This window comes from Maylandia zebra, linkage group LG1 (assembly GCF_041146795.1).
Source record: "Maylandia zebra isolate NMK-2024a linkage group LG1, Mzebra_GT3a, whole genome shotgun sequence".
NCBI classification, from domain to species: domain Eukaryota; kingdom Metazoa; phylum Chordata; class Actinopteri; order Cichliformes; family Cichlidae; genus Maylandia; species Maylandia zebra.
Window position 1 is genome coordinate 36,718,639 of NC_135167.1, and position 16,757 is coordinate 36,735,395.

Sequence of the window (16,757 nt, forward strand, 5' to 3'; positions counted from 1 at the left end):
GAAAAGTTGGTTTGACAGCCCAGGTCCTGCTTACTCAAAGTCTTGTAGTCGTCCCTGGCCTTGTTGGCTCTGATGAAAGCCTGAATCTTCACCACATCATTGATCTGTAAGTGACAACCGCTTGATCAAAGGTGCTCATTACAAACAGCTCCAAAGGGACCCGCAGAGGGTCACATGTGTCAAAGTGCTAAATGAGCCACCGCCTGGAACGCCACAGGAGCCAGAGGAAATGTCAGAGGAGATTTATATCCCGGTAAAAAAGCTTTCATTAAATAACAAGTAATTTGTTTACGTCAATGTAAATTGTGGCAGAGGATGAACAATGACTTCTCTCGAGCGTCCCGCGGCAGCTCATTTGAAACGACAGAGGCTGAAACAAATAATACTAACGTGATCTTCAAAGTACTTCAGACGATCCTTATACTTCTTACGAGCTTGATGCATCCGAACCATGGACTGGATCTGAGAGAGATAAAAGGAATGTGTTAGTTTCACACGTATTTAATCACACGCAGACGAATTGAGCCCCACACTAAGCTTACCTTGACGGCCTCAGCAGTGTGGTCTTTCAGGTACTCCTTACGGTCTTTGAACGCCTTCCTCTGTTTGCAGCCTTTCCAGTGAGCCTGAGAACGAGTGAGACCAAAAATGATGACTTCTTCCATCAGGCTCATCTTTCCATCTACACACAAACGTGATGGCAGTAAACATGGCTATATCACCTGTATACAGGTAACAGCAGGGTCTTGGGATTTCAGGAACTCCATCCTCTCCTTTTGGCCTTTTCGGACCAGATAGCCACGGCAGCGGGCTTGTAACTTGGTTATTAGAGTTTCATTGGCCAGCCACAGCTGCTCTCGATTGTAGGCCGTGGTTACCCCAGAGACCACGCCCTGACAGGCAGAAGAAAATAAAGAGTTAAAAGGTGTGTTAAACAGCCGGGAACCCGCAGAGCTTCCCTGGGAGAGACGCCGACCTGGATGTCCTCCTTGTTGAGCTGAGTGTTGTTCTGAATGAAGTTCTCTGGCTCCACCCAGGTGCCCTCCTTGGTTTGCAGGTTGTAGTAGTAGTTGTGTCCTCCCTTGACCCAGTGTTTCACCCACTCACTGCCATTATCACCTAGACACAGGATGGACAGAAGCAAGATAAAAGCAAGTTTCCTCTCGTAGTTGTGCTGTGAAGTGTAGTAATGTGCTAGCACTTTATTTATTAGCCCTAACACATTTCTTATGGCAGCCTGAGCCTTCAACTGTATGCATTTTACATGAAGGCCAACAGGTTTGTGTTTTTTGCGAGCATAAAGCAGACACTAAAGTCACTTCTTTTGGTTTTTGTGTTTCCTTGCAAAAATTCAATTGCCTGACTGGAACAAACCATTTCTACATGGTTCTGACACAGACAGAAAGAGTCGTGAGTTCATGAAAAGCCACACGAAATGCTCGTGCAGAAAGCTGCAGGTCCTCTAACAGTCACTTGAGCCCGAAGTCGATGTTCCCCTTTTAATAGATATTTAATAGATATTAAGGGCACTGATAAAGTAATACCCACCTCCCCATCAGTAATTCTATCACTATATTTGTGTCTTAGAAATAATCAGCAGGTAAGTCTGTGCACCTGTGCAGCTGATGGCTTTGTACTCCACCCTCCTAACGCTAAGACCTCACTATGCACATCGCGGTGTCTCCATCGTTTATATACAGTCTGTGTTACTTATTTCAAGTGTTGCGAGTTTCATCAAAACGCCACATCACTAATCCGTCTCAGGCTCCTCACCTTCCTTCTTTTTCTCCTGTTTGATCTTGGCCAGGTCGTCCTGATAGGTCTGCGCACACTCGGACGTGACGCCATACAGTCCTGCTCCAGGACCACGCAGAGCGGCCAACGTCTGAGCTGCATCTCCGCTGTCCACCGCCTCGTTAACAGCCTGGATGGCCTGAGAGACTGCAGATAGATAGGCTTTAGTTCTCTCTAGACTACTGAAGACAAGTGTGGCATAAATGTACGTATTCTTACACTGCAAAGCCTCTTTTGTGTCCTGGTTGGCTTTCAGAATGGCATCCTGGATCTCATCCAGCCACAGCACAGCAGAAGGATCCTGTGTCTCCTGGATGAACACATGAAAATATGTTTTGAGACAAACACAGCAAATCCAATCATAAACACGCCACTTTGAGCTCCCGTCACCTCTCTCTGAGCTGCTCACAACATAAGGATGAAGAGTGCTAACAGCAGGAAGTGCATGCTTGGATCTGAGATGATGACCATATTAGGGACATCCCCGATCTATGACATGACAAAGAGCCAAGAATACAAAAAAAGCCTGAGCTTTTGGCTCACAGGGATTTATTCTACATATTATTACAGATGAAGCTCCCATCCCGCTGCCTCAGATCTTCATCTTCTCTTTCTCTCTCTGTTCCCTCTGCTCGTCTGATCACAATGGGAGGGAGGGCCTTTAGCTGCTCTGCCCCTCGACTTTGGAATTCCCTACCCCCGGACCTCAGAAATATTAGTTCATTCTCTCTTTTTAAGTCCACCCTTAAAACTCATCTGTTTAAAATTGCCTATTCTTAAATTTCTGTATGTTTTAACTTTTATCTTCTATTTTTATCATTGTGTATATTTCCAGTCTTTATCTGTTGTACAGTGTCCTTGGGTGCTTTGAAAGGCGCTATTTAAATAAAATGTATTATTATTATTATTATTATTATTATTATATGCTGACCTGATTATATGAAATATTCTAATCCAGCATACATGACAAAAAATAAAGTACACTACGGCCCCTTTGTAGGTTTTGCTCAACCAGAAAAGAATTGCCTTCATATATCAGCATGTTGAGAGTTAAATGAGACACAAAAATGGTTAAATATTGCATTTAAAAGATACATTTTCAGAAAAACAGATTATTTTCACAACAGCTGAACAGCAGATTTTGTAGAGATGCTTTGTTAATCCCAGAAAGCCGCTGTCATTTATCTGTGATATTTTTATCTTATGTAACTCCTGCCGTGCATATTTTTACTTTATGGAACATTTGCATAGTGCAATCATTCACAGCTGTAGCCCAGCATGCCATTTGTTCACCATACAAACCACTCCAAGACCTCGACTTCTACAATGTTATGAGATGCAGTGGCAAACAGCAGCATCCAGATGGCGCTCTCTGCCTCTGTATAAAGAGTGCAGGAGCTGGCTGCTGCTTGTTCCCGCTGCTTTTCAGAGCCTGGTGAGAGCAGGCAGCTCATTTGGCAACAACACCCCCACCTCCTTGGTGCGCCCCGCCTCTTCACATTTAGTGCCACGCATTAACAGGAGGTGTGAAAGAAGAGGGCGGATAAAATCTGGTCCCGCATCTTGTGCAGCACGCACATGTGTGGAGTCGAACCAGCCCCGTCGTTATAGTAAATAAAGTCGTAGCTGGGATGGTGCCGATGACTGTTTGTGTGTTTGCATTTTGGCGCTGTAACTGGTGATTGCAGGCGATGAGTCACTGCAGTTAGCAGGAGGTGCTAGACAGGGTGTGGTGGCAGAGTGGGCAGCGGGTGGAGGAGGAGGACTTGGGTGAAAGCTTTATGAAGTTTGTCACACAATACAAGCCCACTGTGGAAAGGGAGGAAGTGAAAGCTGGGGGGTGGTGGGGGGGAGGCCATAATTCATCCATCTAGACTTTTCTTCTATACTTAGAAAACATGAATCTCTCTCGTGAGAAACACACACATGCAGAACTACAGTACAGTCTGCACACTGTAAACACTGCAGCTACAATCACATGAAGAGGATGAGGAGAGAATATTTAGCTTGTTAGTCAGTGGAGTCTGGGCAGGACTTCCTGCTGTTTATCTAGGCACAGCCCTCTGCCCACAACAGACGCCAGCTTCTGCCCAAATATCTTCTCACTAACTGTTCTGCAGAGTTAAAGGAGCGACACTAAGAAGCTAGTCGCAAACTCAACATCCAGCAAAAAACAAAGCAAGCCCTGACCTCACGTTACTTGGAAACAGCCACCTTACATTCCCACTATTCCCTGCCCCTTGGAGACATCAGCGGCAGGGAAATACCTCATTGACTTCGACCCTTTGAAACCCAACAGGAAGCTTTAACCGCTTCCTGTCTTCAGCTCGTTACTTCAATCAGCCGCACTCGCCCGCTGACACGACGAGCACGGTCAGAGTGCCCGCGGGTCTGTAATGCAGCGGTCAACTTTCTGCCCTTTTATGGAAGCAAACGACTGAGACTGGCTTGTTATTTCCTATGCCTGTGAAATCAGCAGGAAAATAGCTGGCTGCTTTTCCCATCCAGGTTTTTTTCCTCCCCAGCTTCTCTTTTTCTGGTGACTGTACTCAAAGTGAGTTCCCATATGATGTTTTTACAGATTTTAGATGAACCTGATGATGTTGACTTTGAAAACAATGTGGGCAGTGACTTGATAAGAACATTTCCCTTATCAGTGTTTATGCTGGAGCAAAAACAGACTACTTTCTAAAAGCAATGCACCGAGTCCACGCTCGAGAAATCTGGAGGGGACCTTTGGTCAGTGCGGACTTCCTTTGTGCACGGCAGTAAAGCTCTAACCAGCTCCTGCAGCTGAGCTTCAGCTTCAACAGGAAAACAGCACAAGTGTTCTGTGACATCATATGCAAACTGACTGCCTCACCACAAGCGCGCACAAACACACAAGAACCTCCACAGACTCATCATCCATCCAGTAACGATAACACAGGCAAATGAGTCAAAGAGAGCACGGGTGCCTCTCCATCAATGATCAACCAAAGAGGAGCAACAGAAACGACGTGTCAGGCCTCAGGAAAGAGTGAGAGCAAGGAGACAAGCGCACACAGACGTGTGACAGGAAGTAAGGGGGGATGGTACACATGACATCAGCGTCCACTCGAATCAAGCACCGCTCCGAGGACAGAGTCACATGAACGACACCTGGTGAGCTTCTTGTGCACCCCCCCCCCACACACACACACACACTAAATCATGCAATATTTGCAACAGCTGTGTTTTAGTGACACAGTACGATGTGTGAACAATCAAACACTCCTCGCATAGCCCAGGATCATTAGTCGACCCAAGAGTAGCAAGTCCATCCCATCTGAATAAGACTCAACATTGCACTAAGTTCATATAAACAAGTCAGTAAGTTGATTAAAGTCTTCTACATGCGTCGCATGTCACGTCAAAGAAAACCAAAACCAAGCTGTAACTGTCTAAGCTGCAGTTAAAACTGTAGCCTGTTTGCATAATGTTCACAGGAATACACACAAAAAGCAAATAGAGGCTGAGTGACGCAGTAATTGCCATCCACAGCCCATGCTTAGCAGATGCAGCCGAACACGTTATTCAGTTTTGCGCAGCAGAAATCAGGAACATGAGGTCCTTACATGAGCCTTCTCCCTGCGGGCCTCCAGCAGTTTGTCATGGTAGTGCTGAGCAATCGACGGGTCCACGTCTGTGAGCTTGGCTGACGGGCTCTGCAGCATGGACAGCGTCTTCGTAGGATCTCCCTCATCCAGGGCTTCATTGATCAACCCAATGGCAGCAATTCCTACAAATGCAGAAGCAGACACACACAGAAAGTGTTGGGCTGTCTGTAAACGTGTGATTCTCATAGGACGACAACGGAAAAGCACCTTTTTGTTAAATACTGCCACATCTTGAATGATAAGTCAAGATGTGGCAGTATTTAACAAAAAGGTGCACTATAACTAAACTAAAGCTAAGGAATATAACTAATAAAGGTGCTGAAATGTTCTTAAACTTGAACATATCATACAACAAATAAGAAAACATTTTATGGATCAGAGCTTAGATCATTCTGTTCTATTCATGGGTATGTTTGTGTTTTACCCAGAAACTCTGTTCATTTGTTTGTGGACTGGTGTCTCGAGTCCATAGCCATCTATTTTTTTATAACTACGGGGAGGGAGCAGAAGTGATGACACGGGGTGAGAGACGCGAGCGCCAAGTTTCCAGCTCGCTCTACCTGACCTGGCTCTATATGTTGTATTGTTACCATGGATGGGAAATTGGAACAAAGCTTTTCATGTTTATGTAGCATTTATGTAGCTGCAGCATTTTAACCAGCGAGTTTATGGGGCGTGGCTGCGTTTGTTAGACTGCCATTTGAGGAAGTACAATAATTGGCAGTTCAGTGGAGCCATCCACGGTGATGTTGGTTTAAAAACTTTATATCAAAGTGTCAAACCGATGATCTAGCAGCGCCACGCGTTTATGTTTGCTGCACGAGCACGTCTGAGACCGTGGCACTAAATCACACTTTTAATTAGGAAGACTGTCATCAATGACAGAAACTCCTTAAAACAGAAGGATGTTCAGCATTTTTTGGATGGCATCAGGAACATCATCTCAAACTTTGCTGAAATATCGTGGCTCCATGGTGTGGTGGTTTGATCCTGGGAGGACACACGAGATCAGCAAACACACCGATCTACCAGGTGAGACACCTGTGAACAAGCGAGCAGCCACAAGTTTCTGACAAAGACGTGAATGGATGCGATCGTGTGGCCTCTTACGTTCATGCTCCTCCTGCACAGCCAGGTTGACCTGGTCGATGCAGGCCTGAATGTCGTTCCAGGTCAGATAGTCGGACCCTTCCTCTCTGGCTGCTGCTTTGAGACGCATCAGTTCATCCATGTATCTGAGGAGCACAGGGGTAAAGAGTTTGCACGTCTGCTTTTGTTCACGCAGAAACACTCAAGACTTGACAAAGGACGTGTTGATGACGCCAGGCGTAGGCGCTCACCTCTGAGCGTACTCATCCTCAACATTGCTGAGTCCAGTTACGGTGCTGGACAGTTGTTTCCAGAGAGCCCCTCGGTCTCCGACGTCCAGCGCCTCGTTCATTAGCACCACCGATGACAGCATCTCCACGGCAACGAGCAGCTCGGGGTGGGTAAGGTTACCCTGCGGGACAGAAACATAAAGCGCTTCATATGTAAAACTACCATTATTGCTACTAAAATAATCAACTACACTGTTTACTCGGTCATGAAGGAGGTCGTAAGATACACACCGCTTCCAGTCCAGTATATAATAAATATACACCAAGCATGGCTCCATGCTCGGGTAGGAAATGGGAATTCAAACATGGAGCATGGAAAACAGGACCAAAGTATTCCATGTGGAAATAAATAAAATCTTTCTTAGTTACAGAAACTGGTACGGTGAGTTTGATACGACAACACTGCACCTGCACATTTTATGCTTGCTAACCAGGCTTGCTAGCATTAGCTAATAGGTTAGTGGTTGACGCTCTCACACAATGAGGTCACGATTGGCGCCAAAGGAGACACGGCAACGACAAGTTCACAACCCAATGGCTGCCATCACGGTGAGCACATGCTGTGCTACAAAAGACGGATTCTGATGTCTGTCGTGGAAAACACACGAAAAAACTTTTTGGGGGAAAAAAAAAAAAGTATATTCTCACATAGATGAGAACTTGGGTTAGGAGTACTTCCTACCTCGGTCTGTGCAGACTTTAGTGTCCTTTCTGTTTTGTGTACGTCTCAGTGAAAAATAAAATAAACTGTGCTATCATCAGAGCAGGCTGGATCCCAATAGAGCACCTGTTGTGATATAAACTGGAAGACTGTCAGCTGCTGCTGTAATTGGCATTAAAGCCACACGAACACGTTTCTCTGCTGAGAACTGTGTCAGTGAGCGTTCACATTATTCACTGAGCTTTGGGTCCGGGTACCTCTTGGCTCTGCTGCTGCAGGCTGACTAGCTCTCTCTGGTAGAGGTCTGCAGCGCTCGGGTAGACCTCAGGCAGCTGTGCGTCAGGGTTCATGAGCTCCTCCACCGTCTTTTCTGGCACACCTTCTCTGATTGCATTATTGATCCGTTCCACTGCTTTCAGCACTGCACAGAGACAGGAACCGAGTTACAAACGCATAGATAACTTTTTTATAACACAGTTGTTACAGTCGTACTCTTTAGGTAGCTCTCTGCTATCCCGTTGGCCACGTCCACGCCGCTCTGCAGCTCGTCCTTAGTCAGGGCTTCTCCTGGAGACGTCTAAGAAGGAGAAACCAGGTTAATGTGGAAAGAGGGACGCAGGCTTGCTACAGTGGTGGCTGTTAGACTGTTGACCCCACCTGCTCTTTGTTCTCTCGGTCACCCTGCAGCTGTTTCAGGTACCAGGCTTTGTTCTGGGGCTGCAGGTTCTGAATGCCCATGGCCTTCAGCGCCTCATACAACTTATCCTCATCTCCACTCAGCAAGGCCTGTTCAGCTTCACTCAAAGCATTGTTCACTGTTGGAGAGAGGTCGGCATTTCCACGAGTGCACCACAGAATCCAGTAAATACCACAGAGTGTGTGTGTGTGCTGATGTAGCTTACCGTTGACCTTATTGACATTGCCTTGGATTTCTGCCTGGGTAAGAAGCTCATCGTAGATGTCCCTCTCTGCCTCGGCGTTCTCCATTTGCTGTGAGAGCAGAGCAGCACGTTACACGTTTGCACTGCATGATACTAGAATAAGATGTTTGTGCGCTTAAAGGGATGTTTGGGCCATGCATTCAAAGTGCATCAGTATGGCAGTGCTTCGTTTTAGCCATTCTCAGCACATCGCAGACTAATGCCAACATTTTCTTCCATCTTCAGGCTGAACCTTCAATTATTTTCTAATCAAAAAGCAGACGCGACTGCTATGAGCTCCCTTCATCTTTAATTATAAAATAATGTGCCTCAGGCTGCTATGAAAGCAGTGGACGGTAAATCCAGTTACCCGCTTGCGTGAGTTGGCCACCTTCTTCCCTTTGGCCTGGTACAACGTGTCGTGGTACTGCTGAGCACAGCTGGGATCCAGTTTGACCAGCATGGCGTTGGGGTTTTGCATAGCGGCCAGCGTGCCCTCTGGTACGCCCTGGTCAATGGCCTCATTTATGGCAATCACAGCAGCGTGCACTGAGGAGGAGAAGCAGTCACACCGTTTACTTTGTTAGTTTTTGTGGAAAAACTTTGAAACGTGGGATTGTAACATCGCTGCCTTACCAGGCTGTTAAAATTGTGTCCTTTGAGCCACAGCTGACTAAATGAAGTCACTTTTCAACTGGTGTTATATACGACACAGTAAAGACGTCACTCATCAACAGATCTTTATCGATCACGTCTCCATTTAAGAAATCATTTATTGGAAGAATTCACAAACGTGACGTGTTTGTTTCTGATTGTCTGTGGCTGTAGAGATGCCGTCTGACGCAGTGATGTCAGGTTGGCTTTGGACTGGACTGAAGTAAACAAAGGCAGGCCGACGGTTTCTTACTTAATCAACAATCAAACGTCCTAAATTCCTGAGTTGGAATAATCCTGAGACGGATGGGAAGAAATGCATCCGTTTCATTAAAGCATTTATTAGAAGCTCTGAGAGCCCGCCCCCTCCCAGCGACACCCGAGCCCCTGCTTACATGCCGCTTCATCCACTGAGAGCTCATTGGCCAGGATCCCACCAATCTTGCTGAAGGCGGGCATCTGGATTCCATACTTTTCCAGCTCGCTCTTCATGTTGTTGATCTCCTCCTCTGGGAGAGAGAAGACAGAGCAGATGGAACAGATCCACGGATCGCAGCGGAGAGGGAAAAAGAGAGAAAGGAGTAGGGTTGGGGGGGCAGAGACAGACTGTTCCTGGCTCATGTGTGATAATCAGATTTTGGAGACTGGCTCAGGGACAGCGAGCTGAGCTGGGCTGACAGGAAACCCTCTGACAGTTACTAATGACTTTCACATTTCCAGGAGCTCCTCCGCTCTTTACTCACAGCGCTGCCAGTGCTGCTCTCAGGCTGACGGCAGTTTCACCATGATTTACATATTACTGTATGTTGTTACAGTGGTGGAGGCTCATAGCAATGACATGACATTTAGCATCACGTGATGAGGTCAGGGGAAGTGTACAAGTATTCCCTGCATAGCGGCTCCAAGCTTTTGTTTACAAGTGGAAGCCAATCAGAAGAAACCCAGCAGCGTGATGTTTAACCATAACAATACAGAATGAGCACCACAGGTTACCTGTAAGCGGCACGCTAACTTTGGCAGTGGTCTGGATTTAAGACGACATAAGGACGTTAATAAGAAGCAAACGAGGAAAACAGATGCGCACGTTCAGGCTCGCACTCTTACCAGTGAAATCGACTTTTCCATACAGGTCCTGGATCTGAGGTGCCAGACCCAACTTGAACAAGTACAGACTGCAACACAGGGGAGAAAAGAAGTGAGTATAAACATGAGTGAAGATGTGCAGAAGAAGAGATGAGCGTCACCACAGGAACGCATATAAACACCAGCGCTTGGCTGACACCTCCAACAACTCCAGGATTTTACTACTCGTTTTATTTTTGGTTACGCAATCGACAAATAGTGAACAGCCAATATGTATGAAATATATGAAAAGTACTGTATGTGCCTTTGCTAAAGGCTGGAAATACTACTTTTAATTATCACTGTGAAGAGGTTCAAACCAAGGAGACGTGATTATTCAGCATGTGCCTATAAATGATCTCAGCTGACCTGGGGCTAAAAGGATATTTAGACTGAACAACAGCGATGTGTAAAAGTGAACTCTGAAGGTTACAGGTAGGAAAGTTAGTTTTGCTGTGAAGTAGAGCAGCAGCACAAGAGGATGAAGAAGAAGGATTTGGGATGGCAGTTTTCAGAGGCACCATGTCTTAATCTGAGAAGATGTTTCAGAGCCGCCTTAACACACCGACCACCACAGTAACCGTGAAGGTTTACAAGCTGCTGTACAGCTGCTCACAGCACCAGTTGGACAAACCACACACTTCAGTGTTTACAGTAGAGCACATTTCTGTGGCAGTGCATGTGTGCGTTTTCTTTAGGAGGGTAATTACAGAGCTCAGAGCAATGACAACATCTGCTCTGCTGGCTTTGAAGGCATCAACATCCTTTACACCTGAGCGTGCAATCAAAACAAATGAGCACATACTCTGTGCCGCTGGATACCTCAGTGTCACAGACCCATTGTTGGAGCCTTTTTCAAAAGTCACGCCATATGCTGAGCGCTCCAGGCTTTAATGCTTTTAAAAAAAGAGCCTCAGCAGCAGTCTGAACTGCAGGGCAGCTAAAGCTGGGTCCTTATTGTCAAATCAAACTCAAAGGACGAGACACAAACCTGAGTGCATGTATGCAGTAGATGCAGCGTGGCATGTTCTTCCGGTCATATATGTCTGTGGTCTCAGGGTAGAAGATCTGAAACACAGAGACAACGGCTTCATCATGTCGCAGCATGTGTGCAGGAGTGACTCAGTATATTAGCTCAATGGTGGGATTACTCAATGCAGCTCTTCTATTCACACGCCCTGGCGCTGCCTCTGTGGCACAACTGGAATGAAACATTTAACACAGCTACCAGCGGGTCATTTTCATGTCTGATAGTCGATTTTATTCACGTCCAACTAAATGACCCGCTGCCAGTTTGCTCATGTGGAAATTTCTCACAAAGGAGCCTCGTTACTACAACAGGCCAGTGTTTCCTCATTTTAGGCTGAGTGCTCCTTTACTGTCCTGAATGGACAGTTTACAAACCTGCCAACTTCTCCAAAGCACCCCGAGCGTCCGAGGAGTTCAGACCACAGTATCAAAGTCAACGTCCACTGAAGGGAAAGCTTGTTTGAAGCAATCAGTCACTCTGAAAAACGCTGCTGTCATCAAAAATGGGAATCAACCTAAAACTCATTCTTTTCATATAAAAGCTACATTTAGTGATTCATTTTAAACATTTGACACGAGGGTAAAGCACCGTTCTGTCACGATGCACAGGGACGGCAGTGCTCTTTAAACTGAGTATTGGTGAGCTGCACTTCAGCGCTGCTCTGAGGATCCTTCTCTGTCGTCTGGCAGCCGTGGCCATCGAGCTCTTTTTCCATCCGATTGTTCATTCGTTTGGTTTGAATTATCAGGAAAAAAAACCCACACCCACTCAGGTCAGACAAACAGCTCAATGCCTGAGGAAATTTAAATTACAGAGTTTCTGACATCCCACTCAAATGCAAGAACAAAGTAAAAATAAAGAACTGCTTTTTTGTGGGGTTGGCATCTTATTTGTAATCTTATATTACCTGTAGCTGCTATCATGACCTTGGTTGATAAAAAAAAAAGCTCATCAGGTAAAGTAAGTGTCTCCAAACATTCTGAGCAATAAACTAAAACTGTGTGACTTTTAATGTCCCAGCAGTTTCCCATTCTGACAAACGCATGAAAACAACAAGGTCGGAGGAATGGCCCCCCACCCCCCAACACTGACACGGCAGCATTAATACTGTAGGACTTAAGCCGCTTATTTAAATCTGACAAAGAACTACTCTTAACAGTCACTGGCTGCAGGACCGACACCCTGTCATATATTTACTGTAACGTCATCTCTAGCACACTTCTTTGCAAGCTTAGCTCAGGCTACCTGGGATCATTTGATGTCTTGAGGGTGAGAAATTGAAATGTCAAACAAAGCATGTGCTTTGAATGTGAGCACTGGCATCACGTAACTGGCTGACAATATGCAAAACCAACACAATCCAGTAAGTCTCTGTTGTAAATGCTTAACTGACAGTTTGTGCACATTTGTGTCCCCTGTGGGCTTTGAGCCGGCCTTACCTTTGGCAGTCCCTTCTCTGCCATGGCGTTGAGCCACTGGATGACATTGTCTGTGTGTCTAAAATGAAGACCAGTCGCCTGTAAGAGAGACGTATTACATCAGAGGAGAACAAAGGCTCACAGTAACAAATTACAGTAAATAAATGACAAATGCATAAACATCTGCATGTTTTCACCTTGTAACGTGTCTGCTCACGGTCATAAATCTTCTTGAGGGAAACTGTCTGCGGCGCAAAGAAGTTGCCCAGTTTGGCCAGATAAACGCCGTTTCTCAGCCCCTCCTCCAGCTCTGTTGTTGGAGGCAAGTCCTCATCCAGGCAGGCCTCCATCCATCTGCAAGGAGGGCAGCACAAACACGTATCATGCATTACAGTCAACAAAAAGCACAACTTCAAGTGAAGATGGAAACACTGCAGTGCCTCTTAAAGGCCATGAAACAAAGTGAGTCATTGCTCACAGCATTTAAAAGCAAATATCACAGATGCATGCAAAGAACATTTGGTCTTGATGTTTAGATTTCCCCCAATAGGTTTAAAGGCGACAAAGCTAACCATAGCCGATAGCTATAAGCTAATTCAACACACTTAGCAAGACCGCTCTCGAGATCATTTTCTGGCAAATACTCAGAAACCTGCTCTGAAGTACAGCTGAGAAGTTTTGGTTTTTAACCCAAAGCACAAACAACTTTTTGTATGTAATGCACGCTAGTGTTAGCACGTGCAGATAGCAACACTGCACCTCCATGACTGCCACCCCTGCTATTAGAATAAGAGCAAAACACTTTCATCTAAAACGGTTCTTTTTGTATAGCAAGTTTTATTTCAGGATAAATGCCATTAAAATATAAACACATCGGCCATCAGAAGTTTCCACAGAAACATTTTCCTACCATAGCCTGATTCATTGGTTATTATGAATAAGGAGTAAGCCCTGCTCGGGTTTAATATTAATGCCGCAGGTCCAAAAGGTCCAACCTCACAGTTAAAAAGGATCCAACTAGTGTCTTGACTTGATCTCAGGGGGAAAGAGCACAGCTTTCCTTCCTGTGTTGATCCGTTTCACACATCAGTATTAATTCTCTGCAGCTCCAAGACAACAAACCCCCCTAACCTGGTTAGTGCTGCTAACCCCTCAGCATTCCTCACGCGTGACATTTCATTTCTTCCAGGTCACACTGTGGAGGCGCATTCCCGCTGAGTGACAGTGTCAGCCCCGGGCCACAGAGCAGACACGCTGAGCTCTCTCACTGGGACGCAACTGGTGGACTAGATTCCACCAGCAAATGTCACTTACCAGTAACAACATATGAAGCCAGCCAATGTTAGTATGTAATTTAAATCACCCTGTCATCTCCTTTCATTCTCTTAAATACGGGTCAGTTTACACTCATTAAAGGAGGAATGATCCCTGCAGCAAAGCATCATGGCGGCGTGTAACAGCATGGTGAACTTTTCTGCTCTAACACTGGTTATGAAACTACTCTGAGTTTTATCTGTGTAACGTCACAGTGTGAAGGCAGTGAAATGAAATGTGTTCTTGTGAACAGACAGCCTGTGTTTGCATTCGCTAAGGAAACACTCCCACTCTTCAGAAACAGCACAAGGTTAACTCTACGCTGATTACAAGATTCCTTTCTTCCTACAGACAGACTGTCCTTAACACACACACACACACACGCACGCACGCACACGCACGCACGCACGCACACGCACACACACACACGCACGCACGCACACACACTTGTGAAAACTGTCTCTGACTTTATTCAATCAAATACAAAGTACAGAGGCTCATTTTTAGGCAATATCCACGTCTAAGCTCTTGTTAAAACACTTGTGTGACGAAACATTCACAGCAACATTTTCCAACGTGAGAAGCCAGCGAACCACCAGCTGAAACAACTTCCCTCTCAGGAAGTCGTGACACAGGGTCTCCAGACAGGCCTGCTATTGAGGCTGAGGTGATGGACCCACAGCGCAGGGCTCGGGCCTGCCAGGCAGGAACAAGCCCCCCCTTTCACTGCACATGGGAGCAGTGAAAGGCTCCACAAAGGCTGCTCAGTAATGGCTCTTTTATCAAGGCTATACACATTCCCCTTTTCCCCCAAACACAGACACACCCTCCACTTAACTGGGAAGGACGGCGGCCATGAATGGGATCTCTGAATTGTTTGTCGTCAATTATGGCAAAGAGCTGCCAAAAATGATCCGTGTGACATTTACAGGCGTGTCTACAATTCAAAAAATAACCACAAATATGAAAATGTTATCTGAAGTCTCTAAAGTGGCTGTAAACAGTCTTATCAAAGACGTGACGGTTCAAGAACGTCCTCTGGGACAAGCTCATCGAAGGCTAAAGCTACATTCATGTCATACCAAAAAGATCACCATTAGAAAACTTCTGATATCAAGTTTTTTTGTCCCACTCGACAAAACAGTTTAAGAGCTGCACGCTTTCACACGGACATTAAGTCAGGATTCATGTTTGTGAAACGAAACCAAATCAAATGTTCACACATCACACTTCAATGATAATATTGGACCGATACTAAAAGCATGAGACAAAGCAAATTAGTGACAATTAAGATTATTTTTAATACTTTTTCCAACAAGGTCCTTATTTAGGAGACAGCTTTCAGTATGTATACTAGCTAGCAACAGTTTACACTGGAAGTACCAGTTTAATGATTTCTGTTGAAAAGCACTAACATTCAGTGCTGACACTCACACTGAATATACGTATTCACAAAGAACTGCAGATGTTTGATGCTCATCGTCCTGCTTTTACTTAAGTTTCAGTTTAATCACTTCTGTAAAACCAAAGGAGTGGCTAATGGCTAATGGCTAATGGCACAGACAGCTAACATGATGTAATGCAGTGTGTGAAAACCAGGCTCAAGCTCAGGTTACTTTTTTAAAATGGTAAGAAGACATCAAACTAAATCAATCTACATGAGTGTGGTTTCATAATGATGACAATAACGTTACACTGCTGTGATTCAGACATGGACGATTTTTTAAAGACAGGAATTCTAAAGTTGTTACATTCTGATAATAAATCTCATCTGTGGAGCTGTAGAAGTTTGTGAATGTAACAGTAATATGCAGAATAAACTACAAGGCCAAATAACCAGTGTTGGGAGGTTACTTTTAAAGTGTATTCCACTACAGATTACATGCCCCAAAATGTATTTTGTAACTTATTCCGTTACGTTACTCAATGACAGTAACGTATTCTGAATACTTTGGATCACTTAATATATTATCATGCTGTTTACAACTACATGAATGTACTATTGCTGTGTGATTTATTACTATTACTGAAGGTTACTCGTCATACCAACTAGATGTTTAAATCTTAATATAAATGAGTAACAGTAGGTGGACATTAGGTAAGGCTGCACTTTCTGCAGCGATCTCGTATAGAAAACGATTCGTCGCGAATATAAAATAGGTCCGCGGCTCCGAACCGTAGTAAAGGGACCTCTGGCTAATACGTCGGGTTCGTGTTGGGCTCGTAGCTGAAAACTAGCTTTACTTTGTTGTCTGGGTCAACTTTGCTAGCGAGAGACAGAGAGAGGCTGAAAGGCTGCTCCAACTGAACTTCTTGTTTCAGAGGAAAACACGAACACAGTGTACAGTCGAGTCTTAATAGCTTACTTACAGCTGGGCTCGTCGGGCTCTCTTTTTGGCTGCAGTGGTTATTATTATATTTACATGCTTCCAGCTCCCGTTTCTGCTCGGTGACAGCTCGTACTTTCCCTTTTTCTCCCTCCCTCGCTCACAGACACATCACGGGTATGACAGTCCATTTTCGCTGCAGCACGGACTACACTGCCCATCAGGCTACATGCTTTAGGGCGATGCCTGTAACACTCTGCCTGTTGCCTTCATATTAAATCATTTTTGTGAATAATTTTTTTAAATATTTCTTCACATCATTATGCTGCTGCAAGTAGAGGTGACATGGGCCACGAGACTGAGACACAGACATCAGAGCCTCTAGAGCCCCAAAAACAGAGAGGGCATAGCCCAACATATGAAACAGGAAAAGACCGCCGTGTAATCCATTTATTTCAGCAAAGTAACTGTATTCTGAATACCACCTTTTTAAACGGTAA

The 16,757-nt window shown here is 45.1% G+C and overlaps 1 protein-coding gene across 1 annotated transcript in view; it reads right to left on the reverse strand.

Moving 5' to 3' along the window:
• iqgap1 (IQ motif containing GTPase activating protein 1) overlaps positions 1-16,757 on the reverse strand; it is a 42,674-nt gene that overhangs the window by 9,257 nt on the left and 16,660 nt on the right. The window contains exons 3-22 of the mRNA XM_004566364.6: positions 12,814-12,970; positions 12,638-12,715; positions 11,160-11,236; positions 10,151-10,218; positions 9,442-9,555; positions 8,763-8,941; positions 8,375-8,462; positions 8,130-8,287; positions 7,965-8,049; positions 7,730-7,893; positions 6,773-6,933; positions 6,543-6,667; positions 5,391-5,554; positions 2,014-2,104; positions 1,774-1,941; positions 977-1,119; positions 723-893; positions 543-626; positions 391-462; positions 35-104 (exon numbers count right to left, since the gene is read on the reverse strand). Coding sequence (XP_004566421.1) covers positions 35-104; positions 391-462; positions 543-626; positions 723-893; positions 977-1,119; positions 1,774-1,941; positions 2,014-2,104; positions 5,391-5,554; positions 6,543-6,667; positions 6,773-6,933; positions 7,730-7,893; positions 7,965-8,049; positions 8,130-8,287; positions 8,375-8,462; positions 8,763-8,941; positions 9,442-9,555; positions 10,151-10,218; positions 11,160-11,236; positions 12,638-12,715; positions 12,814-12,970 — 2,417 coding nt within the window. The remainder of the gene's footprint in view (positions 1-34; positions 105-390; positions 463-542; positions 627-722; positions 894-976; positions 1,120-1,773; positions 1,942-2,013; positions 2,105-5,390; positions 5,555-6,542; positions 6,668-6,772; positions 6,934-7,729; positions 7,894-7,964; positions 8,050-8,129; positions 8,288-8,374; positions 8,463-8,762; positions 8,942-9,441; positions 9,556-10,150; positions 10,219-11,159; positions 11,237-12,637; positions 12,716-12,813; positions 12,971-16,757) is intronic.